The following is a 19,186-nucleotide window of genomic DNA, read 5'->3' as shown; positions in this document are numbered from 1 at the left end:
TTTGTGTTAATAGATGTTTGTTAACGAGCGAAATGGTTGAGTTCATCCGGGATTAATTATATTACAAATTATACTACAAACCTGTTATTAAAATAAATATATTATCTCAAATTTATACCGTAATCAAATATTTATTTATGTTTTATTCCCTCAAGTTATTATCAGGATTGAGTTTCTGATGTTGATGGGACACATGGTGGAAATGTCCAGTGGGAAATATTTATTATTAATTAATTTTAATTTAAATCATATCAAAATAATTTAAATTAAAAATTATTTTGAAATTATTCTGAAATTAAAAACAATGCAGCTTTTAAATACTTGATTTTAGATTAAAATGTTAGTATTTATATATATATATATAATATATAATAGTAGTTTGAGATTATGAGGCAAATCAGGACTGTGGGGTCTTAGTGGTGATGGGATTAGAACTTATAACCTTCTGACCAGAAGTCCAACATCTTAACCACTGACCTACAACTTTTAATAAATAATAAATGGATAGTAAACTGCTGTGGTGTAAAAGGAATAAAACTCTGACCACTTTCATGTGCGCTCTCTCTCTCTCTCTCTCTCTCTCTCTCTCTCTCTCTCTCTCTCTCTCTCTCTCTCTCTCTCACACGCACTCATTATTTGTCTGTCTCTATCTCTCTGTTTGTCCATCATTCTATCTCCCATGTATCTCTCTTCTATTCTGGGTTTCTCTTCCCCTCTTTCTTTTCCTCTATCTCTGCTCTGTCTTTCTCTCTCTTTCTATCCCCTCTGTTTCCTGCTTTGTCTTCTGCTTTCCTCCATCAGTCTCTTCTACCTCTGCTGTCTGTCTTCTTGTCTTTCTTTCTGTCTCTCACTCCGTGTCTTGTTGTCATCGTCCCCTCTCATTATAAACTGAAGCGCACACAGAAATAAGCAGGAATGATCACATGTGGCATTGTAACGACGTTCGGCTTGATTTTGACTCTGTGCTTTAATGTTCTGGTGTTAGTAAGTAATGGCGCCCTCTGTTTTGCAGGGCACCAGCGCGGAGCAGGATAACCGCTTCAGTAACAAACACAAGAAGTTGCTGAAACAACTGAAGTTCGCAGAATGTCTGGAGAAAAAGGTGCGATGTGATCCGGCTTGTTCTCGCCGTCTAATGGAACGCTTTGTAAAAGTTACACACACTGTTATTATTGCAGACGGTTTTACTCTCAGACAGAATGTATTGTTTGTCAGCAGATCAGTCATCTGTAGACCCACTTAAAGCTTCAATGATGCTTCTCTACGGTCCTTTGGGTTTTTTGTTGACTCATATTTTTTGCATTAAACAGATATGAATGTTGACTTGACCTTTAACATTGAAACATTGTATTTGGGGGGTAACCCATCCTACCCCCTATTTTGACCACAAGCATAATCCAGTCCAGGATTCTGCCTCCACCATGTTTCTCTGTAAAGATGCTAGTGGTTGAAGCATAACCTTGTATCTCAACTCATCCTCTCCTGGTCCCTTCATGGTTCTTCTTGAGCTTCAGTTTCTTTTACGGTTCCTGATTAAACACAGTTCTTGGAACAGTGGTCTTCTGGACCTTCACTTTTACTCGTATAAGGACCTCCACTCTTCTGGGAAGATGTTCCAGTAGATTTTGTGGAAATTAATTTAGACACAAGGGTGTTATGGTCAGCTGTGTGAGATGAGGAGGTTCCTGGGGTGCAGTCAGCGTTCATTTATCCCAAAGGTGTTCAATAGGGTTGGAGCTTTGTAGCAGGAGATCTTCCAGTCCAACTCATGGAAAGTAGATCTTCATGGAGCTGGCTTTTTTTCGGTTCTGAAAAAGTAGAATACATTTAATTTTTTATCTTCATCTACAGGTGGACATGACCAAAGTTAACCTGGAAGTCATCAAACCATGGATCACACAGCGCGTCACAGAGATCCTCGGCTTCGAAGACGACGTTGTGGTCGAGTTCGTCTTCAACCAGCTGGAGGAGAAGGTATCCATCACTTTCCCCTTTCCCCTCCTGTTTGTCGTCTTTTTCTTTTTGTGTGCCAGGGTTATTTTCTGAGATCAGGCAATGCGTCAGAAATCAGACATTAACTTAGATTTAAAAAAGAAAAAAAAAGTGACGCGTGATTTAATTTGCTAGTACTGGGTAAAGAAGTGGTATGGAATGGGGTTTTTTTTTTTTGGTAAGGTATGGTTATGGTACTTTCTGAAGATGCTGTGATGTGTATCAGCGTGTCTTCTGACCGGCACTTTGTTTCTAATGATGATGTGATTTATGATTTAAAAGGCCTGAACCAATATGGATGTTATTCCTTGCAACTGAAGTATAGCACCAACATCTAATTAGATCTCAGCTGAGCCCAAAGTCTCGCTGAACCCCAAGTCCTTCATCATGAGCTTTGTGTCTTTGAGGTGAGTTTTCGATCAGGGCAGTTTTTTTTTTTTTTTTTTTTTTTTTTTTTTTTTGGTGCCAGTAATATAAATTATTTTTTCTTATTTCCAGGGTTGCAACACTTCCTCTAAATAGACCTACTCACATGACCAGGGGAAAAATAATAGTGATACACTATGGCCAAAAGTTTGTGGACACCTGACCATAATATCTATCATTGCTTCTTGAACATCCCATTCCACTCTTTTGGGAAGATGTTCCACTAAATTCTGTAAAGCTCAGACAGAAGGGTGTTTAGTAAAGTCAGATGCAGTCAGGGTTCACATTCATCCAAAAGGTTCAATAGATATAGTAGATGTTCCACTCCAACCCATGTGAAGTAGATCTTCATGGAGCTGGCTTTGTGCTGGAACAGGGAAATTATCATTTTGGAGCAGGTTTGGGTCTCCTAATGCAAGTGAAGGATGATTTCACACTACAACATACAATTCTGTCGGGAAAAACCCACAGGTGTCCTTATACTTTTGGTCATATGTCTTGAATACTTATTATATAGAAGTAAAAAAGTAATTAAATAAAGACATATATATTGACTCGGCAAAAATAAATTTGAATAATTGAATTTTAATGTTATTTTGTATTATATTTTCCCCTCCTCTTTTTTGTTAAAAAAAATTGAGGAAAGATTTCAGATTACAAATACAAACCTTTTTTATTTATTTATTTATTTATTTATTTATTTTTATATACAAAATTCAAATTTTTTTTCTTCCCCCGTTCAAAAGAACCAGAGAGAAAACGGAGATTATGCATTATTTTTATTTATTTATTTTTTGAAAATATAATGGACGTTTATACTCTATAGTTTTGTTCGGAATTAAATTTTGAGACGGTTTATTGTATGTTTTTATAGTTTCTATTTTGTAATACAAGTGCTTCAGTTTAAAACATTGTTAGTATTTGTTTTCACATGTCCGAGTTGCTGAGAGTTTTTATTATACTCTCTGATAAAACTCTCGGTGCTGTGAGGTTTTAGGAAAATAATCAACATCAGGATTGTGTGTCGAAATGTGCGCGTCCCGATGTCCTCCCTGAAGGTGATTATTATCCCGTTACAGCATGTCCCCGAAAGGGTTTTAGTCCTCGTGTATGGATGGCAGCAATTCTGATGTAATGTTTTGGAGTGGCTGCAGTATTGATCCATTCGTAGTTACATTTAATATTATAGAAACATAAATTATAAACATCCTTTTCCTCAACAGGATAAAACATGCAAATAGTGATAGATGTTGGAAAACATCCAGCGCTGACACTGAAGACGACTTTAAATGTTAAACAGAGTTATAGAAAAGTTTGGAATGTAGCAAAGAAAGAAAACTGATCTCATTGTCTTGTACTGGAGACTCCTTCCATAAATACTAAACAGACCTATAGAGAATCTTGGGATAGAGTAAAGAAAAATGTAGTTCCCCTGCCTTGTAATGGAGACTATGGCATTATAACGTAGCAAAAAAAAACCCTTAGACGTTGCTGTCTTTTATTGGAGACTCCTTCCATAAAAAAAAATTAAACCTCTGTCTTCAGCGATTAATCTCGGTAAACGAGCCGTCTCTATGGAAACGTATTAGAATGAGTAACTTTATAAACAGCTCTTTTGAAGAAACCTCAGGACTCAGCAATGCTGTGGTTATAAATCTATTAACATAAACATGAATATTTACGTCTGATGGCCACGGGTTATTTGTTTACGTGAGGCGGCGTACAGGAGAATGCAGATGAGGGATTCGTACCGTTTCAGCGAGCTGGGTTCAGACCAATAGTGAAGGTTTAAAGACCGCTAGATCTTTTTTCTTTTTTTTTTTTCCTTACTATAATCTCTGCTCTTTGCATTATGAAAGAAATTTGCTGAAAGATAGAAAAAAGTAAAAAGAAAGAAAGAAGCTTATTTTTCTTCTTCTTTTCCATGCCCTGTGTACTCATTATTGCTTGTTCGTCTCTTGCAATTTAGATAAGTGATATAACATTATACTCAAGGTGGTTGAGTCACAAGCAGTAGGGCGGCGGAAGCGAGCCAATCGGAGCGTCCCGGTCTGTGCGGGAGCGGCGGGCGCTCCCATCGCCTCCCCCCTGACACCCCGAGGATTCACACACTGAAGACATCCGGACTGTACTGTGGCGCTACAGAAACACTCTGTATTGTGGATTTATTTGTTGCAGTGTCACAGCAGTTTATAGTGGGAAGGTGGAGCTAGCAGGAGGGGCGGGGCAAAGCTTTTCACCTGTCTTGCATTGCAAGGAATTCTGGTCTCATTATAACGTCTATTTATCTATTTTTGTATTTATTTTGCAAGGAGGGCTCTTAAAGACCAGAAATCATTATCATCATGCATGCTTTTAACTAATTAGAATAAACAGTAGGGATCTTATTGTCATGAAGGTTGTGATGTAAGCATTAGGTTTGACCAATCAGAGCCCTTCCTTTCTGTTTTGTGCTCTCGTTTTGTTTGTTTTCTTGGTCGCTGTTTTAATTAAGCTCCTACTTCCCTACTGTTTTCTGCTCTCTCTTCTTTCTTTTTCTTTCTTTCTTTCTTTCTTTCTTTCTGTGTGTGTGTGTGTGTGTGTGTGTGTGTGTGTGTGTGTGTGTGTGTGTGTGTGTGTGTGTGTGTGTGTGTGTGTGTGTGTGTGTGTGTGTGTGTGTGTGTGTGTGTGTGTGTGTGTGTGTGTGTGTAGAATCCAGACGGTAAGATGATGCAGATAAACCTGACTGGTTTTCTAAACGGGAAGAACGCCCGCGAGTTCATGAAGGACCTCTGGCCCTTGCTGCTGAGCGCCCAGGAGAACATCGCCGGGATCCCGTCCGCCTTTCTCGAGCAGAAGAAAGAGGAGATCAAGCTCAGACAGGTCGGAAATGGGTGTATAAAACACTCTTCGGTTATAAACATCTTCGGCCTGGTGTCAGAAGACACAAAAAGATCATTCATAGTTTGTAGTCCAGCTTTTTATTTCACCAAAAAAAGTTTTGTTTTGGTTATAGAACATGTTCACTGTGGAATCGTTACCAGTCACATGACACTTTAAAGTCAGTGATAAGAGAGTGGAGTTAAAGTAATTGATTGGACACGCACACGTTAATAAAGATCATGTTGGTGCAGTGACTACCAATTAGAGTAGACATGCCAAGTTACTATGGCAACCAATTTTTGCACATTTGTTACACTGTTATACACAAAGATAACCTGAGTGAGTACAAATGTTCAATTAATAAGGGAAAAAAGCTATTCAACCTGTCTAGCCCTACGTAATAAAGTAATTGCCCCCTGAACCTTATAACTGGTTGTGCCGCCCTTGGCAGTGACAGCTGCAATTAAGTATTTGCGGTTAGTCTTTCACATGGCTGTGGAGGAATTTTGCCCATTTTTCTTTGCAGAATTCTTCGACTTCAGCAGTATTGGAGGTTTTTCAAGGATGTTAAAAAAGAAACAAAAAAAAAAAAACATACTGGATTAAAAAAAAAAAAACGCCATGTAAAACAGGATTAAATCATTTTATAAAAAAAAAAAATAATAATCCCAAAACAGTACCGAATCCTGAAAATGTGCTAAATATGAATATATTAACCCAATTAATAACTAACGAGGGGAGAAAAGACATGCGTTCAAACAAACAAAAAATTAACACTCCAAATAAATAAAAACAATTACTTTTTCACTCAAGGCTATGCAGGTCTGAACAGATTTTTATTTTTTTTTACTGCATTTTGTATTTACTCTGGTATTTACTCAATCTTAAATTTGCTTGATGATCTGAATCATGTGTGACAGAAAAAAAAACCTTTTCACAGTATTGAAAATGAAGTTATTTTGTTGGAAATTGTCTGCAATTTGAAAGGCCACGTTTTTTTATCTTATGCATCTACTTTATCGCTATTCCCCAAACAGGAGTCACTGGCGGTTTTGAAAAAGGTAGACGAGGAACGGAAAGACAGAGAAAACAAAGAAAAAGCTCAGTCTCGGAGTCCCAAACGGTAAGATGTAATGGATGCTCTGGTTATTTTTTTTTACTCTCTATTTTTTTTATATTTTTGTATCTGATTTCAGTGTTTATTTCCTTTAATCTCCAGAAGAAAATCTCGTTCACCTCCGAAGCGCGAAAGGAAACGCAGCCACTCTCGCTCACCTAGACGTAAACCCAGCCCTCCAGCAATCCCCCCACCCAGTCCACCTGTCCACAAACCCGAGCTCCAGCCTGAGCCTGACCAATCAGAGAGCTCTAAACCGGAACCACTGGTCCAAGAGGCTTCCTCTACCAGGTGACTGAGGAGAATGCTCGGAGAAGTCCTGATGTCCTACACAGATAATTATTAAATAATAAGTTTGCATTTAAAAGTTCTGAAGTCTTTTTATTTTTTATTAAAATTTTTTCCTTCTCACTTCCTGTCCAGCGATTTGCCGAGCGAAGCAAAACTGGATTCGGTGTCCGAGGTTCCTAAGGAAATGTCCCCAGAGAAACCGCCGAAGACCGAGGACAAACCGAAGCCGAGAGATAGGGAGAGGGAACGGGAGAGAGACGGACGCAGAGATCGTCCACGACACCGCACTCGATCTCGCTCACCCCGACCCCGGAGACGCCACCGCTCACGTTCCAGGTAACCCCATAAGGGGACCGCTGAGTGTGAGTGTGAGTGTGAGTGTGTGGATACAGGATAATATGAAGTCCCATGTACACAGACACTCTTGGTAACGCAGTTCCCCTCTGGTCACAGGTCGTACTCGCCCCGGCGCAAACCGAGCCCAAGGAGACGCATGTCCCCCAGACGCAGGAGTCCCCCCCGACGACCTCCACCTTCCAGACATAGACGCAGCCGCTCACCTGCCCGCAGGTACATCATGTTGTATACATGCATACCTGCATCACCAGCAGATTGTCATACGTGAAAATAGTTGTAAAGTTTTCTTTTGTTTTTGTTTTTCACGTCTCTTTTCCCCCCAGGAGGCGCTCACGTTCTCGCTCGTCCTCAGGCAGCTCGTCCTCGCGCTCGCCTAACAAGAGGCCCGCTAAGCGCATCTCCGTCACACCGCCCAGGAAACAACTACGCCGCACTGAAACATCTTCCAGCCCCAGCAGGAGGCGCCGCAGCCCTTCAGGTACAAATAACTACCATTTTAAACATCAGAACTTGGGATTTATTTATTTTTTTGTGGGAGATTTATTTATTAATTAATTAATATTAATGTGTATATAAGTTTACAAGCTCTTGAAAACAAATGGCAGAATTATTCTTTTTATTTATAAATTAATTGCTCACAGAAATGTATTTTAATTCTGTTTTCTTTTGTGGATTTTAGGTTCAAATGTGAGACCTGCTGGAAGAAACGAGTCCCCGTCTCCTGCTCCTAAACCCAGACGATCAGACCTATCGGAATCAGGTGTGTGGGTGTCGTCCCCCCCCCTGTCTGTCTATCCCTGTCTGTGGGGTCGCTCGTGCTCTCTCTCCCTTTGTCTGTCTGTCTGTGGGGTTCCCTCTGTCTGTGAGGTCCCCCGGTCTCTCTCTCTCTCTCTCTCTCTCTCTCTCTCTCTCTCTTTCTCTCTCTCTGTGGGGTTGTCCCTTTCTCTGTCTGTAATTAACCTAAAATCTAACTTTAAGATGGTACGTTAATTGACAGAACATTTGCATTATGTTATAGAGGAAGATAAGTTGGGTAAAGGGGCGGCGGCCGATTCTGTCCAGCAGAGACGGCAATATCGCAGACAGAACCAGCAATCATCCTCAGGTCTTTTTTAATTTATTTTCCTCCATTTGTCCTGGTCTGTGTGTGTTTATATTCTACTGCAAATTAAGTATTTGGTAGTAATTAGTTTTGTTTTTTTTAATTATTATTAAAGAGACCAGATCATCCTCTTCATCCTCAGAGGATGAAGGGCCACGTCGGCCAGGCAGAGGTCCACCGGCAAGGAATGGCGACATCAGGAGGAGGCGGAGTCACTCACCCGTGTCTCCTAGGAGACGGCACAGGGATGCGTCACCAAGGTAATGTGCTCCCAGATGTTAATAGCCATTTCTGTGTCCTAAACCAACAAATGTAGCTGTTATTAAGGAACGAAATTATTATTATTATTAAAATGGAAAGCAGTTTCATTACTCTGATACGAGAAATGACTTATGCAGAAAGAGACGTTCTCCATCTCCTCGACGTCATCGCTCTCCTTCCCCCAGACGACGTCGTTCACCGTCCCCTCCACCCAGACGCAGGTAAAACTTGCACCTTTAGACACCACCCCCCCCCCCCCCAAAGAAATGAAAATTTCCTATAAATATTTTTCACACTGTAAAAGTTTAAAATGTTTGAAATAAAAATGAATGCTGCTAATTGTTAAACTCTTGTAAACACAGGTCTCCCTCGCCGCCTCCCCGCCGCTATTCCCCACCCATCCAGCGCCGCTACAGCCCCTCGCCTCTTCCCGCTCACAAGCGACGCCCTTCTCCATCTCCCGCCCCCCCGAAGCGCGTCAGTCCCCGCTCGTCCACTTCTCCTCCTCCTCCTCCACGCTCACGCCGTAGCCCACCCATGACCACCTCCTCAGGGCGCCAGGGCAGCCCTCAGGGCAGATACCCACCCGCGGGGGCCTCTCCGCAGCGCCGGGGGCAGTCTCCCTCTCACGGCAGAGCCATCCGCAGGGTCTCGCGTACGCCTGAGCCACGTAACACTCAGAGGTGAGAGGCGTCAACTAATGTTTATTCACGGGATTTTTTTTTTCATTATTTATCTAATCGCATACAGTGAAATCAAAATGTCCTATTAGCTCTAAATCTCTTGGTCTATCTCCATCCCTTTCATAGAGGGTCTCAGAGCCCACGGCCGATGAGAAGGCGGTCCATTCATTCCCGCTCCGCCTCTCCAGATCGTTTCCCAGTATCCTCAGCGGCAGCGTCCGGGCCTCTCAAGCGTCCGGCTGCTGCATCCGCATCCCCGTCTCCTTCTCCAGCTCGCTCGGCCAGCGGTTCTCCTGCTCCTCCTCCTCTTCCTCTTCCTCCACCAGCCAAGAAGGCCAGCAGTGCCTCTCCAAGTCCCTCCCCCAACAAGGTAGTCTCTGCCCCCATCGGTTTTTTTTTTTTTTTTTTTTTTTTTTTTTTAATAATACAATCAACCATTATACATTTCCCTAATTATATAAATGTGGGGAGTTCACTATATGCTAATGATGGATGAATATGCTAATGAGAGGAAAATTTACTGAACCTTGTCATCTTTCTCTTTTCTTTCTCACTATCATTTTTTTTTGGCTGATTGTCTCTTTCCCTGTTTTACAAAATCTCTCGTACTCTATATTTTTTGCTCTTTTTCCTTTTCTTATCCTTGCTTCCTCTCTGTTGTGCTCTCTTTCATGCCCTCACTCTCTCATTCACACTTTTTTTTCTCACTCTTTCTTTCTGTAATAATCGTTCAGAACTCGGACGTAGACGGTGGGAAGAAAAAAAAGAAAAAGAAGGAGAAGAAGCACAAGAAGGAGAAGAAACACAAGAAGCACAAGAAGCACAAGAAGGAGAAAGGGGGCCCTGTAGCGACTGTGCCGGCGGGGGACGGACAGGAGAACCCTCGGATGGAGGAGGAGCCCGAGTCCGATCAGAAAAAGGTGAAGTGTGCTCTTCTGATTCGCTCATATGTGGGTGTGGCTTTCTCAACACATTCAGATAATAAATAGCTGATTATTAAACGAGTTATTTGTAAAATCGAGACAAGAGGGAGACTTCACTGAGAAATGAGCGCTAGAGGGAGTTTTTTCTTGCTGAACTTGTCCTGCTAGTGTGTGTCAGAAGTGTGGATGATATTGAAGCACAGGATGTTTAGGGTGATTAAGGTGTGTGTGTGATCAGATTGTAATTAATGCTACCTTTCCTGAAGGATTCAGAGAGTGAAGTAGAGGACAGTCTGGATGATCTGGAGAAACACCTGAGAGAGAAAGCTCTGCGCTCCATGAGGAAAGCCCAGCTGTCTCCATCCCAGTCCTGAGAACCCTCTCTCTCTTTCTCAGTCACCCTCACTTGCTCCTTCTCTCTCCTCTTTCTTTTTGTGTTTTTTTTTTTTTTTTGCCATTTTGTTGAGCTTTAGAATGTACAAACTGGTTACTCACGATGTTGATCATTTTATTTGTTTTCTCAATTTGATTTGTGTTCAATTTTGCAGCATGATGTTCGTTTCTTCAGCCACTAATATAACGTTTAGAAAATAAACAAATCCCCCCCTCCCCCCTTTTTTCTTCACCATTTTCCTTTCTTCCTCCATTCTGGAGCTCAAATCGAGACGGGGTGATTTCGCGTGTAGATTTTCTTTCCCCTGGTTATAAGATCAGTGTTTTATATTTTTTTTCGGTTAGAGATGTGTGTTTGTCCCCCTGGGTGCATGATCCATACAACACACACATGCACTGTGAAAAAAAAAACAGGAACGAGTGAAGGACACGTCCTCGCTGCTTCTTCTCGTCCCCCAGATGTTTGTTTTGTAACTTTTTCTTTTCTTTTCTTTTCTTTTCTTTTCTTTTTTTTTTCTTTTTACGTTGTCATGAAATTTCTGCCGTTGATGAAATCACATTAAATGGAACAGACGAACCAGCATCATGTCTCGAGTCTTTTATTTTTGTATGTTTACTGCATTGTCTTGGTTCTCCCGTATACGCCTGAGGGTTAAGGGCCTTTCTCAGGGGCCCAGCAGTGGGAATTCAGATCTGTTTATTTAATTTCACAATTTTATGTTACAGCCTGTTTGTAATAAAAAAACATGATCTAAAAATGGAAGAAAAAAAAATCCTGTGTCTTCAAACACCGGTGTGTTTCCACACTTTTCACAGCCACTGTATGTAAATCTGCAAAGGAGAGAAGGATGAGTGTTGGAGATGTCTTCAGGGTTCAGGCTGGTTTGTGATTCTCCATAAGTGAGAGGCGTGAACTCAGGTCACCATGGCGACGCTGGATAGTCCTGTGAGCTCGGGTATGAGGAAGAGGGCAGACGGCGCTTTACTCTGAAGGTGTGATTTCTCATGAGCCATTCTGTGATGAAGGAGACGCCGGGTGATGGATGAGAATGAACAGATTTATGAAATATAATAAATGACACAATAACAGGAACTTCTGAAGGAGTCAGTTACCTTCTTATCATTGTTTCACTGCGCAGTGATTTACTGCTGGTTTTTCCCTCCAGAGTGGGTTCAAGGGTTAAATCTTAGGTTTGTCTTGTTTTATAACACACACACACCCTTTAAAAGCTCAGACTTAAAACAATTCACTGTGTCACCAAAAGTATTTGGACAAGGCGTTGAGGTTCTTTTCCAAACTGTTACCACAAAGTTTGACACAACTACAGATGTTTGGATGCAGTTCTCTTAAAAAACACATCTAGTTAAGACTTGGAATCTTATATTAATATTTAAAAGAATAAAATACTATGTAGCTTGTGTTCATTAATATTCATAATTATTCATTACAATAAAACGGCTTTGGAACAATGCCCATGTTAAAAGTGCTCAACAAATAAGGGTTGAGGGTTGGAGATCCATAGCAGGAGATCTTCCACACACTCATCCATCCCATGGAACGCAGATCATCATGCTGGAACAGGTTTTGGGTCTCCAAGATCGAGTGAAGGCAAAATTTCATTCTACAGCATCCAAAGACGTCTGATAGACTCGTGTGCCTTCAGCGTTGAGTCTGGAAAAAGAGCACATGAGTTGAAAAGTCAGGTGTCCCAATACTTTTGGTTTGATTGTAGGAGACATATATTTTACCCAACAGAATCTGTGTGTGGAGTTACATTAATACCTTTACTGGTGTTTTCAACTTCAGGAATATAATCACTAAAACACAGAGGCCAGGGATGATTAAAAATAAAAATATGACCTAAATATAAGGTTGTTATCATGCTGTAAATTTCTCACCACGTTTCTCACCAGGATCTGATCCCTGCCTGGCTGAGAGATAAGATAACCGCATGTGTGTTTGTTCAGGTCTCTTGGTGTCCTTCAGGAGAACATACATACGATTAGCAAGTTTATCTCCAGCAGCCAGAGAAGCCACAGTCGGAGATACAGATCATGGTATTGCTAAAGACAAACAACTGTAACTCTTAAAGAAAAATAAAACCTGTCTTTGGCTTTGGGGGGGTGTTAGGGGTTAAAGGTCACTGTGGTGCACACACATTTCTGATCTGTGGACATTCACCATGACCCTGTTCCCTTCTGATCTGCGTGACTTTCAGACACACTGTCTGTGTTTACACTTTGTCTTTGTTTGTAGAAATCTTGTAGGCCGCACTGTGAATTCCTGCCCTGGTTTTTCTGCTCAAACGGTTTGAGTCACTCGAGTCGGTTTGTTGATTATGCAGGCATGTAGGGTTATAAACTGTCCTGCAGTCCGCCACTAGAGGGCGTCAGAGACACTGTGGCTTTTCTTTTAACGTCCAACCACTGACTTGGACACTGAAATGTGTGTGTGTGTGTGTGTGTGTGTGTGTGTGTGTGTGTGTGTGTGTGTGTGTGTGTGTGTGAAAGAGAAAGAGAGACAGAAACAGAGAGAGAGAGAGAGAGAGAGAGAGAGAGAGAGAGAGAGAGAGAGAGAAAGAGGTGGTGTTAACAGCTAAGAAAAAGCCCTAAATTAAACCTACCTCATAACCAACTCATCATCCACCCTAACTCCCCTCACCACCGTAACTCCACCTTCCACCATAACTCCACCTACCACCATAAACACACATCCACTATAACTCCACCTACCACAATAACCACCCATCCACCATAACTCCACCTACCACCATGAACACCCATCCACCATAACTCCCCCCACCACCGTAACTCCACCTACCACCATAACTACCGATCCACCATAACCACCCATCCACCATAACTCCATCTACCACCATAACTCCACCTACCAAAATAACTTCACCTACCACCATAACTCCACCTACCACCATAACTCCACCCATCCACCGTAACTCCACCTACCACAATAACTCCACCCATCCACCATAACCCCACCTACCACCATAACCACTTATCCACCATAACCACCCATCCACCATAACTCCACCTAACACCATAACCACCCATTCACCATTACTCCACCTACCACTATAACTCCACCTACCACCATAACCACCCATCCACCATAACTCCACCTACTACCATAACTCCACCTACCACCATAACTTCACCCATCCACCTTAACTCCACCTACCACCATAACTCCACCTACCACCATAACTAAACCTACCACCATAACTCCACCTACCACCATAACTAAACCTACCACCATAACTCCACCTACCCCCATAACTCCACCTTCCACCATAACTCGACCTTCCACCATAACTCCACCTACCACCATAACTCTATCCACCACCATAACTCCACCTACCACCATAACTCCACCTACCACCATAACTGCACCATCCAACATAACTTCACCTACCACCATAACTGCACCATCCACCATAACTCCACCTACCACCTTTTACATTTTTACATTTACATTTACAGCATTTAGCAGAAGCCCTGATCCAGAGCGCTTTACAAAGTGCTTTGAGTCTCTAGTAATAAATAAATCTACACTGGTACCTTCACTGTAACAATTCACAAGACTCTTCGCCCCTCCATTTTTGTCCCGTATGGCTTTCCACAGCGCAGTATCGCCGCTCCTCCTTCCTTCTCCAAGCCCCTCCCACTTTATTGTTCGCGTTGGCCGGTGACGTCACGCCTTTATATATTCCCGTTGCTTTTTTTTACCCAGTGTCCACATCCCCATCGAATCACACACACACACACACACACACACTCTCTCTCTCTCTGGCAGAGTGGCTGCGATGCCCCTGGTCCCAAATCTGTGGGAAACGAATGCAAAAAAAAGACAATAAAAAAATCTGCTAATTGTTTGGAATAACCGCGATACCGCGATACTCAGCGACGTGGGGAAAAGTTTGCGCGAGGAACGCGTCCTGAGCGCGCGCGCCGAGGTGCGTGTGTGTATGATATAAATTACACAGTATATATATATATATATATATATAAATATTTATGCGCGCGCGCGTTTCTTCTCTTTGCACCGAATCTGAGACGGAAAGTTCGGGAATGTCGCTCTCGGTACCGCAGAACGGACAGGGCGATACCGAGCCCGTGATTGAGCTCTTTGTGAAGGTAAGTTCACCATTTAATTTTTTATCGACTTTTATAAAAAGAATTATGATTAATATCGAGGTTGAAAAAAATCTTTACTTTTTACATCCAATAAATCACCAATCAAATTATTTTCTTCTTATTATCGATTATAAAAAAATAACTTCAGCAGTGATTTATGGGTCAATAACGTTTTTTCTCCTAGAGGAGGTCTGATACTTTAATACACATCATCACTGCGATATATATTTTTATTTTTAATAAGTATCACCTTTAAAACGGTACACGTTGAAGTCTTGCACGATATATCGGTATCGCAATGAACCGGAGACGATATCCTAAACCAGGTTATTATTCACTATTTAAAGTAGTCGTGCGAACTCGTGTTCGTTTTGATGTAAATGTTTTACGAAATAATCTGAAGCTACTGTTGGATCCTGGATTCTGATTGGCCGGACGATGTGGATCTGTCGTTTCTATAGTAACGCTCAGTGTGCACGGAAGAAGTCTCCAGTTTCAGTGTGATACGTTACTCGGTATATACGTTTTTGCGGAGGTATTCACGTGACGAGAGGAAGGCGATTTTTTTCCCCATAGCGACTTTTTCACGTGCACTCGCAGGAATGTGTTTAGCAAACGTAACTATAAATGGATAAAAAACGTGAGCTGCTGTTAGGTGAGTGATTGTAAGTGTCCTGTAAGTGATTTATTCATTGGTGCCGGGAAATACTTTTGGGGGAAAAAACGGATAAAGTATTAAAATTAATATGGGATGGAGGAGAAGAAGGAGGAGGAGAAGAAGGAGGAGGAGAAGAAGGAGGAGGAGAAGAAGGAGGAGGAGAAGAAGGAGGAGGAGTAACAACTGTTTTCTGGTGCCGTGATGTCGGTTTGGGTTTTGGTGAAATTCCTGGTATGAAACAGGAACAACGCACAAACTGAGACGGGAAAAAGTTTCTGCCCAGTGATGTTTGATGGAAAGATTGAGAGATCTCTCTCTCTCTCTCTCTCTCTCTCTCTCTCTCTCTCTCTCTCTCTCTCTCTCTCTCTCTCACTCACTCACTCACTCACTCACTCACTCACTCACTCACTCACTCACTCACTCACTCTCTCTCTCTCTCTCTCTCTCTCTCTTCTGTTCATTATTCTTTCTCCTGCTCTTTCCAGCTCTTTGCTGTTGTCCTTCTAGAAGCCCAGCGTTTTGGATGCAAGCGGGAAAATGGCTGAGAGAAAAAAGGGGAAGGGGTAGGATAGGGGGTGGGAGAGAGAGAGAGAGAGAGAGAGAGAGAGGGGCACCCAGTGGGAGGGCGAAAGAGGGCTAAAAAGGGAAAAGGAGGGAAAAGGGGGAGAAGTCGTGTGAATTCACTCCACAGTTGCTTGTGATTTGGTGATAAAAAAAACAACTAAACGTTTTATGTTTCTGAGCAAATTTTAGCATCAAAAAAAAAAAAAAAATGGAAGAAGTCATTATTCCAAATTTTTTCCGTCTTACGCCTACGAAAGGCTATAACTTTCCACCTCGCCCTTGTACAGGGTGGAATCTGTTCTTCCTCTCGTGCTGGCCTCCTCCTACATGAGGCCTGCTGGGAGTTTGAGGAATTTTTGCTGATTCCTGGATCGCGCTCCGTCTCAGCCCAACTGGGAATCGACATTCCCGGAATCTTTCAAGTCTGGAATCCAGCGAGGGGGGGAACTTTGAGTTGGTGTCAGGTGGTGGTAGTCAACGTCTCACATCTATGACAGACATGAACAAATCTGTCAGTGCATTAGATCGGAATCCAATCCGATCCAGTGTATAAGCTTCAGGGATCGGTATCGGATCCTTCTAGGAATCGACTTAAGGAATTCCCGGCCCATGAACTGAGATCAGAGGTTATAGTTATTCTTGTCTCTCTTTCTTGCTCTGTGGTAAAGCGTAGCGATGTTATCCAATCACAGGAGCTCGTGAGCTTGTGTATGTGTAAGAGGGCAGACGATGTCAGAATCCACCAATAGAAGCCCACCAAACTGTGTTCCTTCAAAATCCTGCAGAATTTCCTTCATACGTTCTTGAACATACGCCACCTATCAGTCTGGTACAGAATCTAATATGAAGATCTTGTAAAATCCTGTGAGACAATATGTACAACATATATTAAGAAGTTTGGTTGCTATTTTGAGGAGTTTTTTTCATGAGGTATGGTTGCTTCTCACACGAGGTTTCTTCATGAGGTTTGGTTGCTTCTCACACGAGGTTTCTTCATGAGGTTTGGTTGTTTCTGGCAGGAAGTTTCTTTATGATGTTTGGTTGGCATTTTGAGGAGGTTTCATCAAGAGGTTTGGTTGCTTTTACCAGGAGGTTTCTTCATGAGGTTTGGTTGCTTCTGCCTGGATGTTTCAATTACTGTATCTGGAGTAAGTGCAAATTGAGAGCACGTGATGTTAATCCGTCATTCATGTGCCGAAAGGAAGTTTACACATATGCTGTGTGTGTGTGTGTGTGTGTGTGTGTGTGTGTGTGTGTGTGTATTCTGCCATAAGGATTTTAGTGGACATCCATGAGCAGGTCCTCACTTTTCTTCCCTCTTTAATGGAACGTTCCGTCTCTTCCTGGACGATTCCTCTTTGCTCTTCCTGATCTTCAGTGTAATTACCATCACCTTGTGTTTAAACATTAAACCCAGCGATGGTCCATTGTCTGTGCACCACACCACACCCTCCTTCTCTCTCTTCTCCATCTACATGGTTTGATTCTTTCTGTGTACAGAGAATACTGGTTCTGTGTTTACACACCAGGGCCAGAGCGGTGATCACAGTTCCTTCTCTCTTCTCCTTTTTTTTTAATTTTTATTAACACGTGGATGCAGGTTTCTTTTGTTCCCTGCCGCAGTTTCTGGTTACTATGGCAACCGCGCACACATACACACACACACACACACACGCATGCGTGCACACACACACAATGCCGCGGCATCCCTCTTATCAGGTTCGCTCCAGACGTGGCTCTCGCGCTCACGGTCAGATCGATAACAGCTCGAGATGAGAAGATCCATGAAATGCTCCTCTTGCATTTGTTCTGTACGTTTCGTTTGACCCGTTTCCATGACGTCTTTTTGTTCCTGGTAACGAAGAAGCCGGAGCCCATTTGGTAAGACGCTGGACTTCTGATCAGAAGGTTGTGAGTTCAGATCCCAGGCCCTTCACCTGGTCAGGATCAGAACCCTCCTCTGTCATCGTTAAGATTTATCAGCTTTTATCATAAGTTCTCAAACGCACAAGACCAGTCATGGAGAATGTTTTCTCATTGGTCCAATAAGCGGCGTCAGAGACACGTTCGGTACCTGATTTGCATCATGGTGTCTACATGGGAGGAGCTTAACACGCTGACCACACCCTCAATATACCATCAGAGCGACACCAGGCGTTTTTGAGATGGTGTATGCAGAAGAGGGCAGATGGCGCTTTCTTTTCAAAGTAGTTCTCCAGGTTTGTTCTTAAAGATCAGTCTCTTTTTTCCAGGTAGAGATGTTCCACCTGATTCACCTTTTTCCTGCAAGGGGGAATGTTTAGGAGACACGGGACGTGTTTGTTGGCAAAACGAAGGCAAAGAGCAAGCGGGCGTTCCCCGAGGACGATCTTCAGCAGCACGCGTTTTGCTGATAGCATCAACTCTCCAGTTTAATCATTTGTTGGAGTCACAGGATCAGGTCTCGTGTTGTCTTGATGTCTGTGTGATGAAACGAGCTCCAATCTGTGTCTCAGAGCCGTGAAGACCCACGCGGTTTCACGACTCGGGTTTTAAACGCGAATTTCGTGATTCATCGTGGAACCGAATATCAATGTGATCCTGCAGGGGGGTCAGATTACGCCACTGTGGTCAGGATTAAAGAGTAGTGTGTGTGTGTGTGTGTGTGTGTGTGTGTGTGTGTGTGTGTGTGTGTGTGATTGGATAAATCTGATCCGATTCTTTAAGAAACGTATCCCAGAATTAAATTAGTTTTGATCTGATTACGTTTGGTAAATATTCTGCAGTAAACTGTGTTAACGCTGACTCAGCAGTTACAACACCCCACACACACACACACACACACACACACACACACACACACACACACACACACACACACACACACACACACAAGTGGGCGTGGTCAACATTCAAGCCAAATTGATGCAAATGGCAGTCAAAGCACGAAACCAACGTCCAACGTTTTGAGCCATGTAAGGAGATAAAATACCTGCAGGGTCAGGACAATGGGTTCTATCTCTCCTCCTCTCTCTCACACACTCACACACTTACACACTCCCTCCGTCTATTCCAAGTGGAAGAAGTGTGACGGATCAGCAGACGAGCAGCTGAAGAGGCATTTTTTTTCCCTTAACACTGCTCTCTTGTAAAACGCCTCGAAAGGCCTGGCCGTGTTAATCATTGTCCCCAGTTTCAAAAGGTGTGTGTGTGTGTGTGTGTGTGTGTGTGTGTGTGTGTGTGTGTGTGTGTGTGTGTGTGTGTGTGTGTGTGTGTGTGTGTGTGTGTGTGTGTGTGTGAGAGAGAGAGAGAGAGAGAGAGAGAGAGAGTGTGTGAGAGAGTGTGAGTGATATAATGTATAGAAATAGCCCATAAGACTTCCAACATACATTCACTTCTCCCTCTCTCCCTTACTCTCTCCCTTAC

At 42.5% G+C, this 19,186-nt stretch overlaps 2 protein-coding genes and 2 long non-coding RNA genes across 10 annotated transcripts in view; 2 read left to right on the top strand and 2 right to left on the bottom strand.

The window, feature by feature from the left end:
• srrm1 (serine/arginine repetitive matrix 1) overlaps positions 1-19,186 on the top strand; it is a 99,484-nt gene that overhangs the window by 471 nt on the left and 79,827 nt on the right. The window contains exons 2-18 of one of the 6 annotated variants that reach the window (XM_083544605.1): positions 1,013-1,102; positions 1,852-1,974; positions 2,275-2,399; positions 5,110-5,280; positions 6,318-6,403; positions 6,500-6,688; positions 6,821-7,024; positions 7,142-7,258; positions 7,369-7,523; positions 7,725-7,805; positions 8,064-8,150; positions 8,263-8,407; positions 8,546-8,629; positions 8,771-9,091; positions 9,218-9,461; positions 9,826-10,011; positions 10,288-10,986. In XM_083544605.1, the coding sequence (XP_083400731.1) occupies positions 5,125-5,280; positions 6,318-6,403; positions 6,500-6,688; positions 6,821-7,024; positions 7,142-7,258; positions 7,369-7,523; positions 7,725-7,805; positions 8,064-8,150; positions 8,263-8,407; positions 8,546-8,629; positions 8,771-9,091; positions 9,218-9,461; positions 9,826-10,011; positions 10,288-10,299 (2,067 nt within the window). In that variant the 5' untranslated portion in view covers positions 1,013-1,102; positions 1,852-1,974; positions 2,275-2,399; positions 5,110-5,124 and the 3' untranslated portion in view covers positions 10,300-10,986. Of the gene's footprint in view, positions 1-1,012; positions 1,103-1,851; positions 2,400-5,109; positions 5,281-6,317; positions 6,404-6,499; positions 6,689-6,820; positions 7,025-7,141; positions 7,259-7,368; positions 7,524-7,724; positions 7,806-8,063; positions 8,151-8,262; positions 8,408-8,545; positions 8,630-8,770; positions 9,092-9,217; positions 9,462-9,825; positions 10,012-10,280; positions 10,987-19,186 lie in introns of those variants that run through there. The other 5 variants (XM_083544603.1, XM_083544601.1, XM_083544602.1 and 2 more) reach the window with 5 other exon arrangements.
• LOC310727975 overlaps positions 1-19,186 on the bottom strand; it is a 72,927-nt gene that overhangs the window by 26,891 nt on the left and 26,850 nt on the right. The window lies entirely within an intron of this gene.
• LOC310727984 lies at positions 10,440-11,605 on the bottom strand. The gene is made up of 2 exons (XR_014534158.1): positions 11,521-11,605; positions 10,440-11,422 (listed from the first exon to the last, which is right to left on the bottom strand). It is a non-coding gene; the product is annotated as an uncharacterized lncRNA (long non-coding RNA).
• The window catches only part of clic4 (chloride intracellular channel 4), a 28,550-nt gene continuing 23,515 nt past the window's right edge, over positions 14,152-19,186 (top strand). The window contains exons 1-2 of one of the 2 annotated variants that reach the window (XM_083544925.1): positions 14,152-14,378; positions 14,479-14,559. In XM_083544925.1, coding sequence (XP_083401051.1) covers positions 14,494-14,559 — 66 coding nt within the window. In that variant the 5' untranslated portion in view covers positions 14,152-14,378; positions 14,479-14,493. Of the gene's footprint in view, positions 14,560-19,186 lie in introns of both variants that reach the window. The other variant, XM_083544924.1, reaches the window with a different exon arrangement.

This window comes from Silurus aristotelis (assembly GCF_946808225.1).
Source record: "Silurus aristotelis genome assembly, chromosome: 6".
Classification (NCBI taxonomy): domain Eukaryota; kingdom Metazoa; phylum Chordata; class Actinopteri; order Siluriformes; family Siluridae; genus Silurus; species Silurus aristotelis.
The sequence above is the reverse complement of the archived record's forward strand: the minus strand, read 5'-3'. Positions and strand labels throughout refer to the sequence as shown.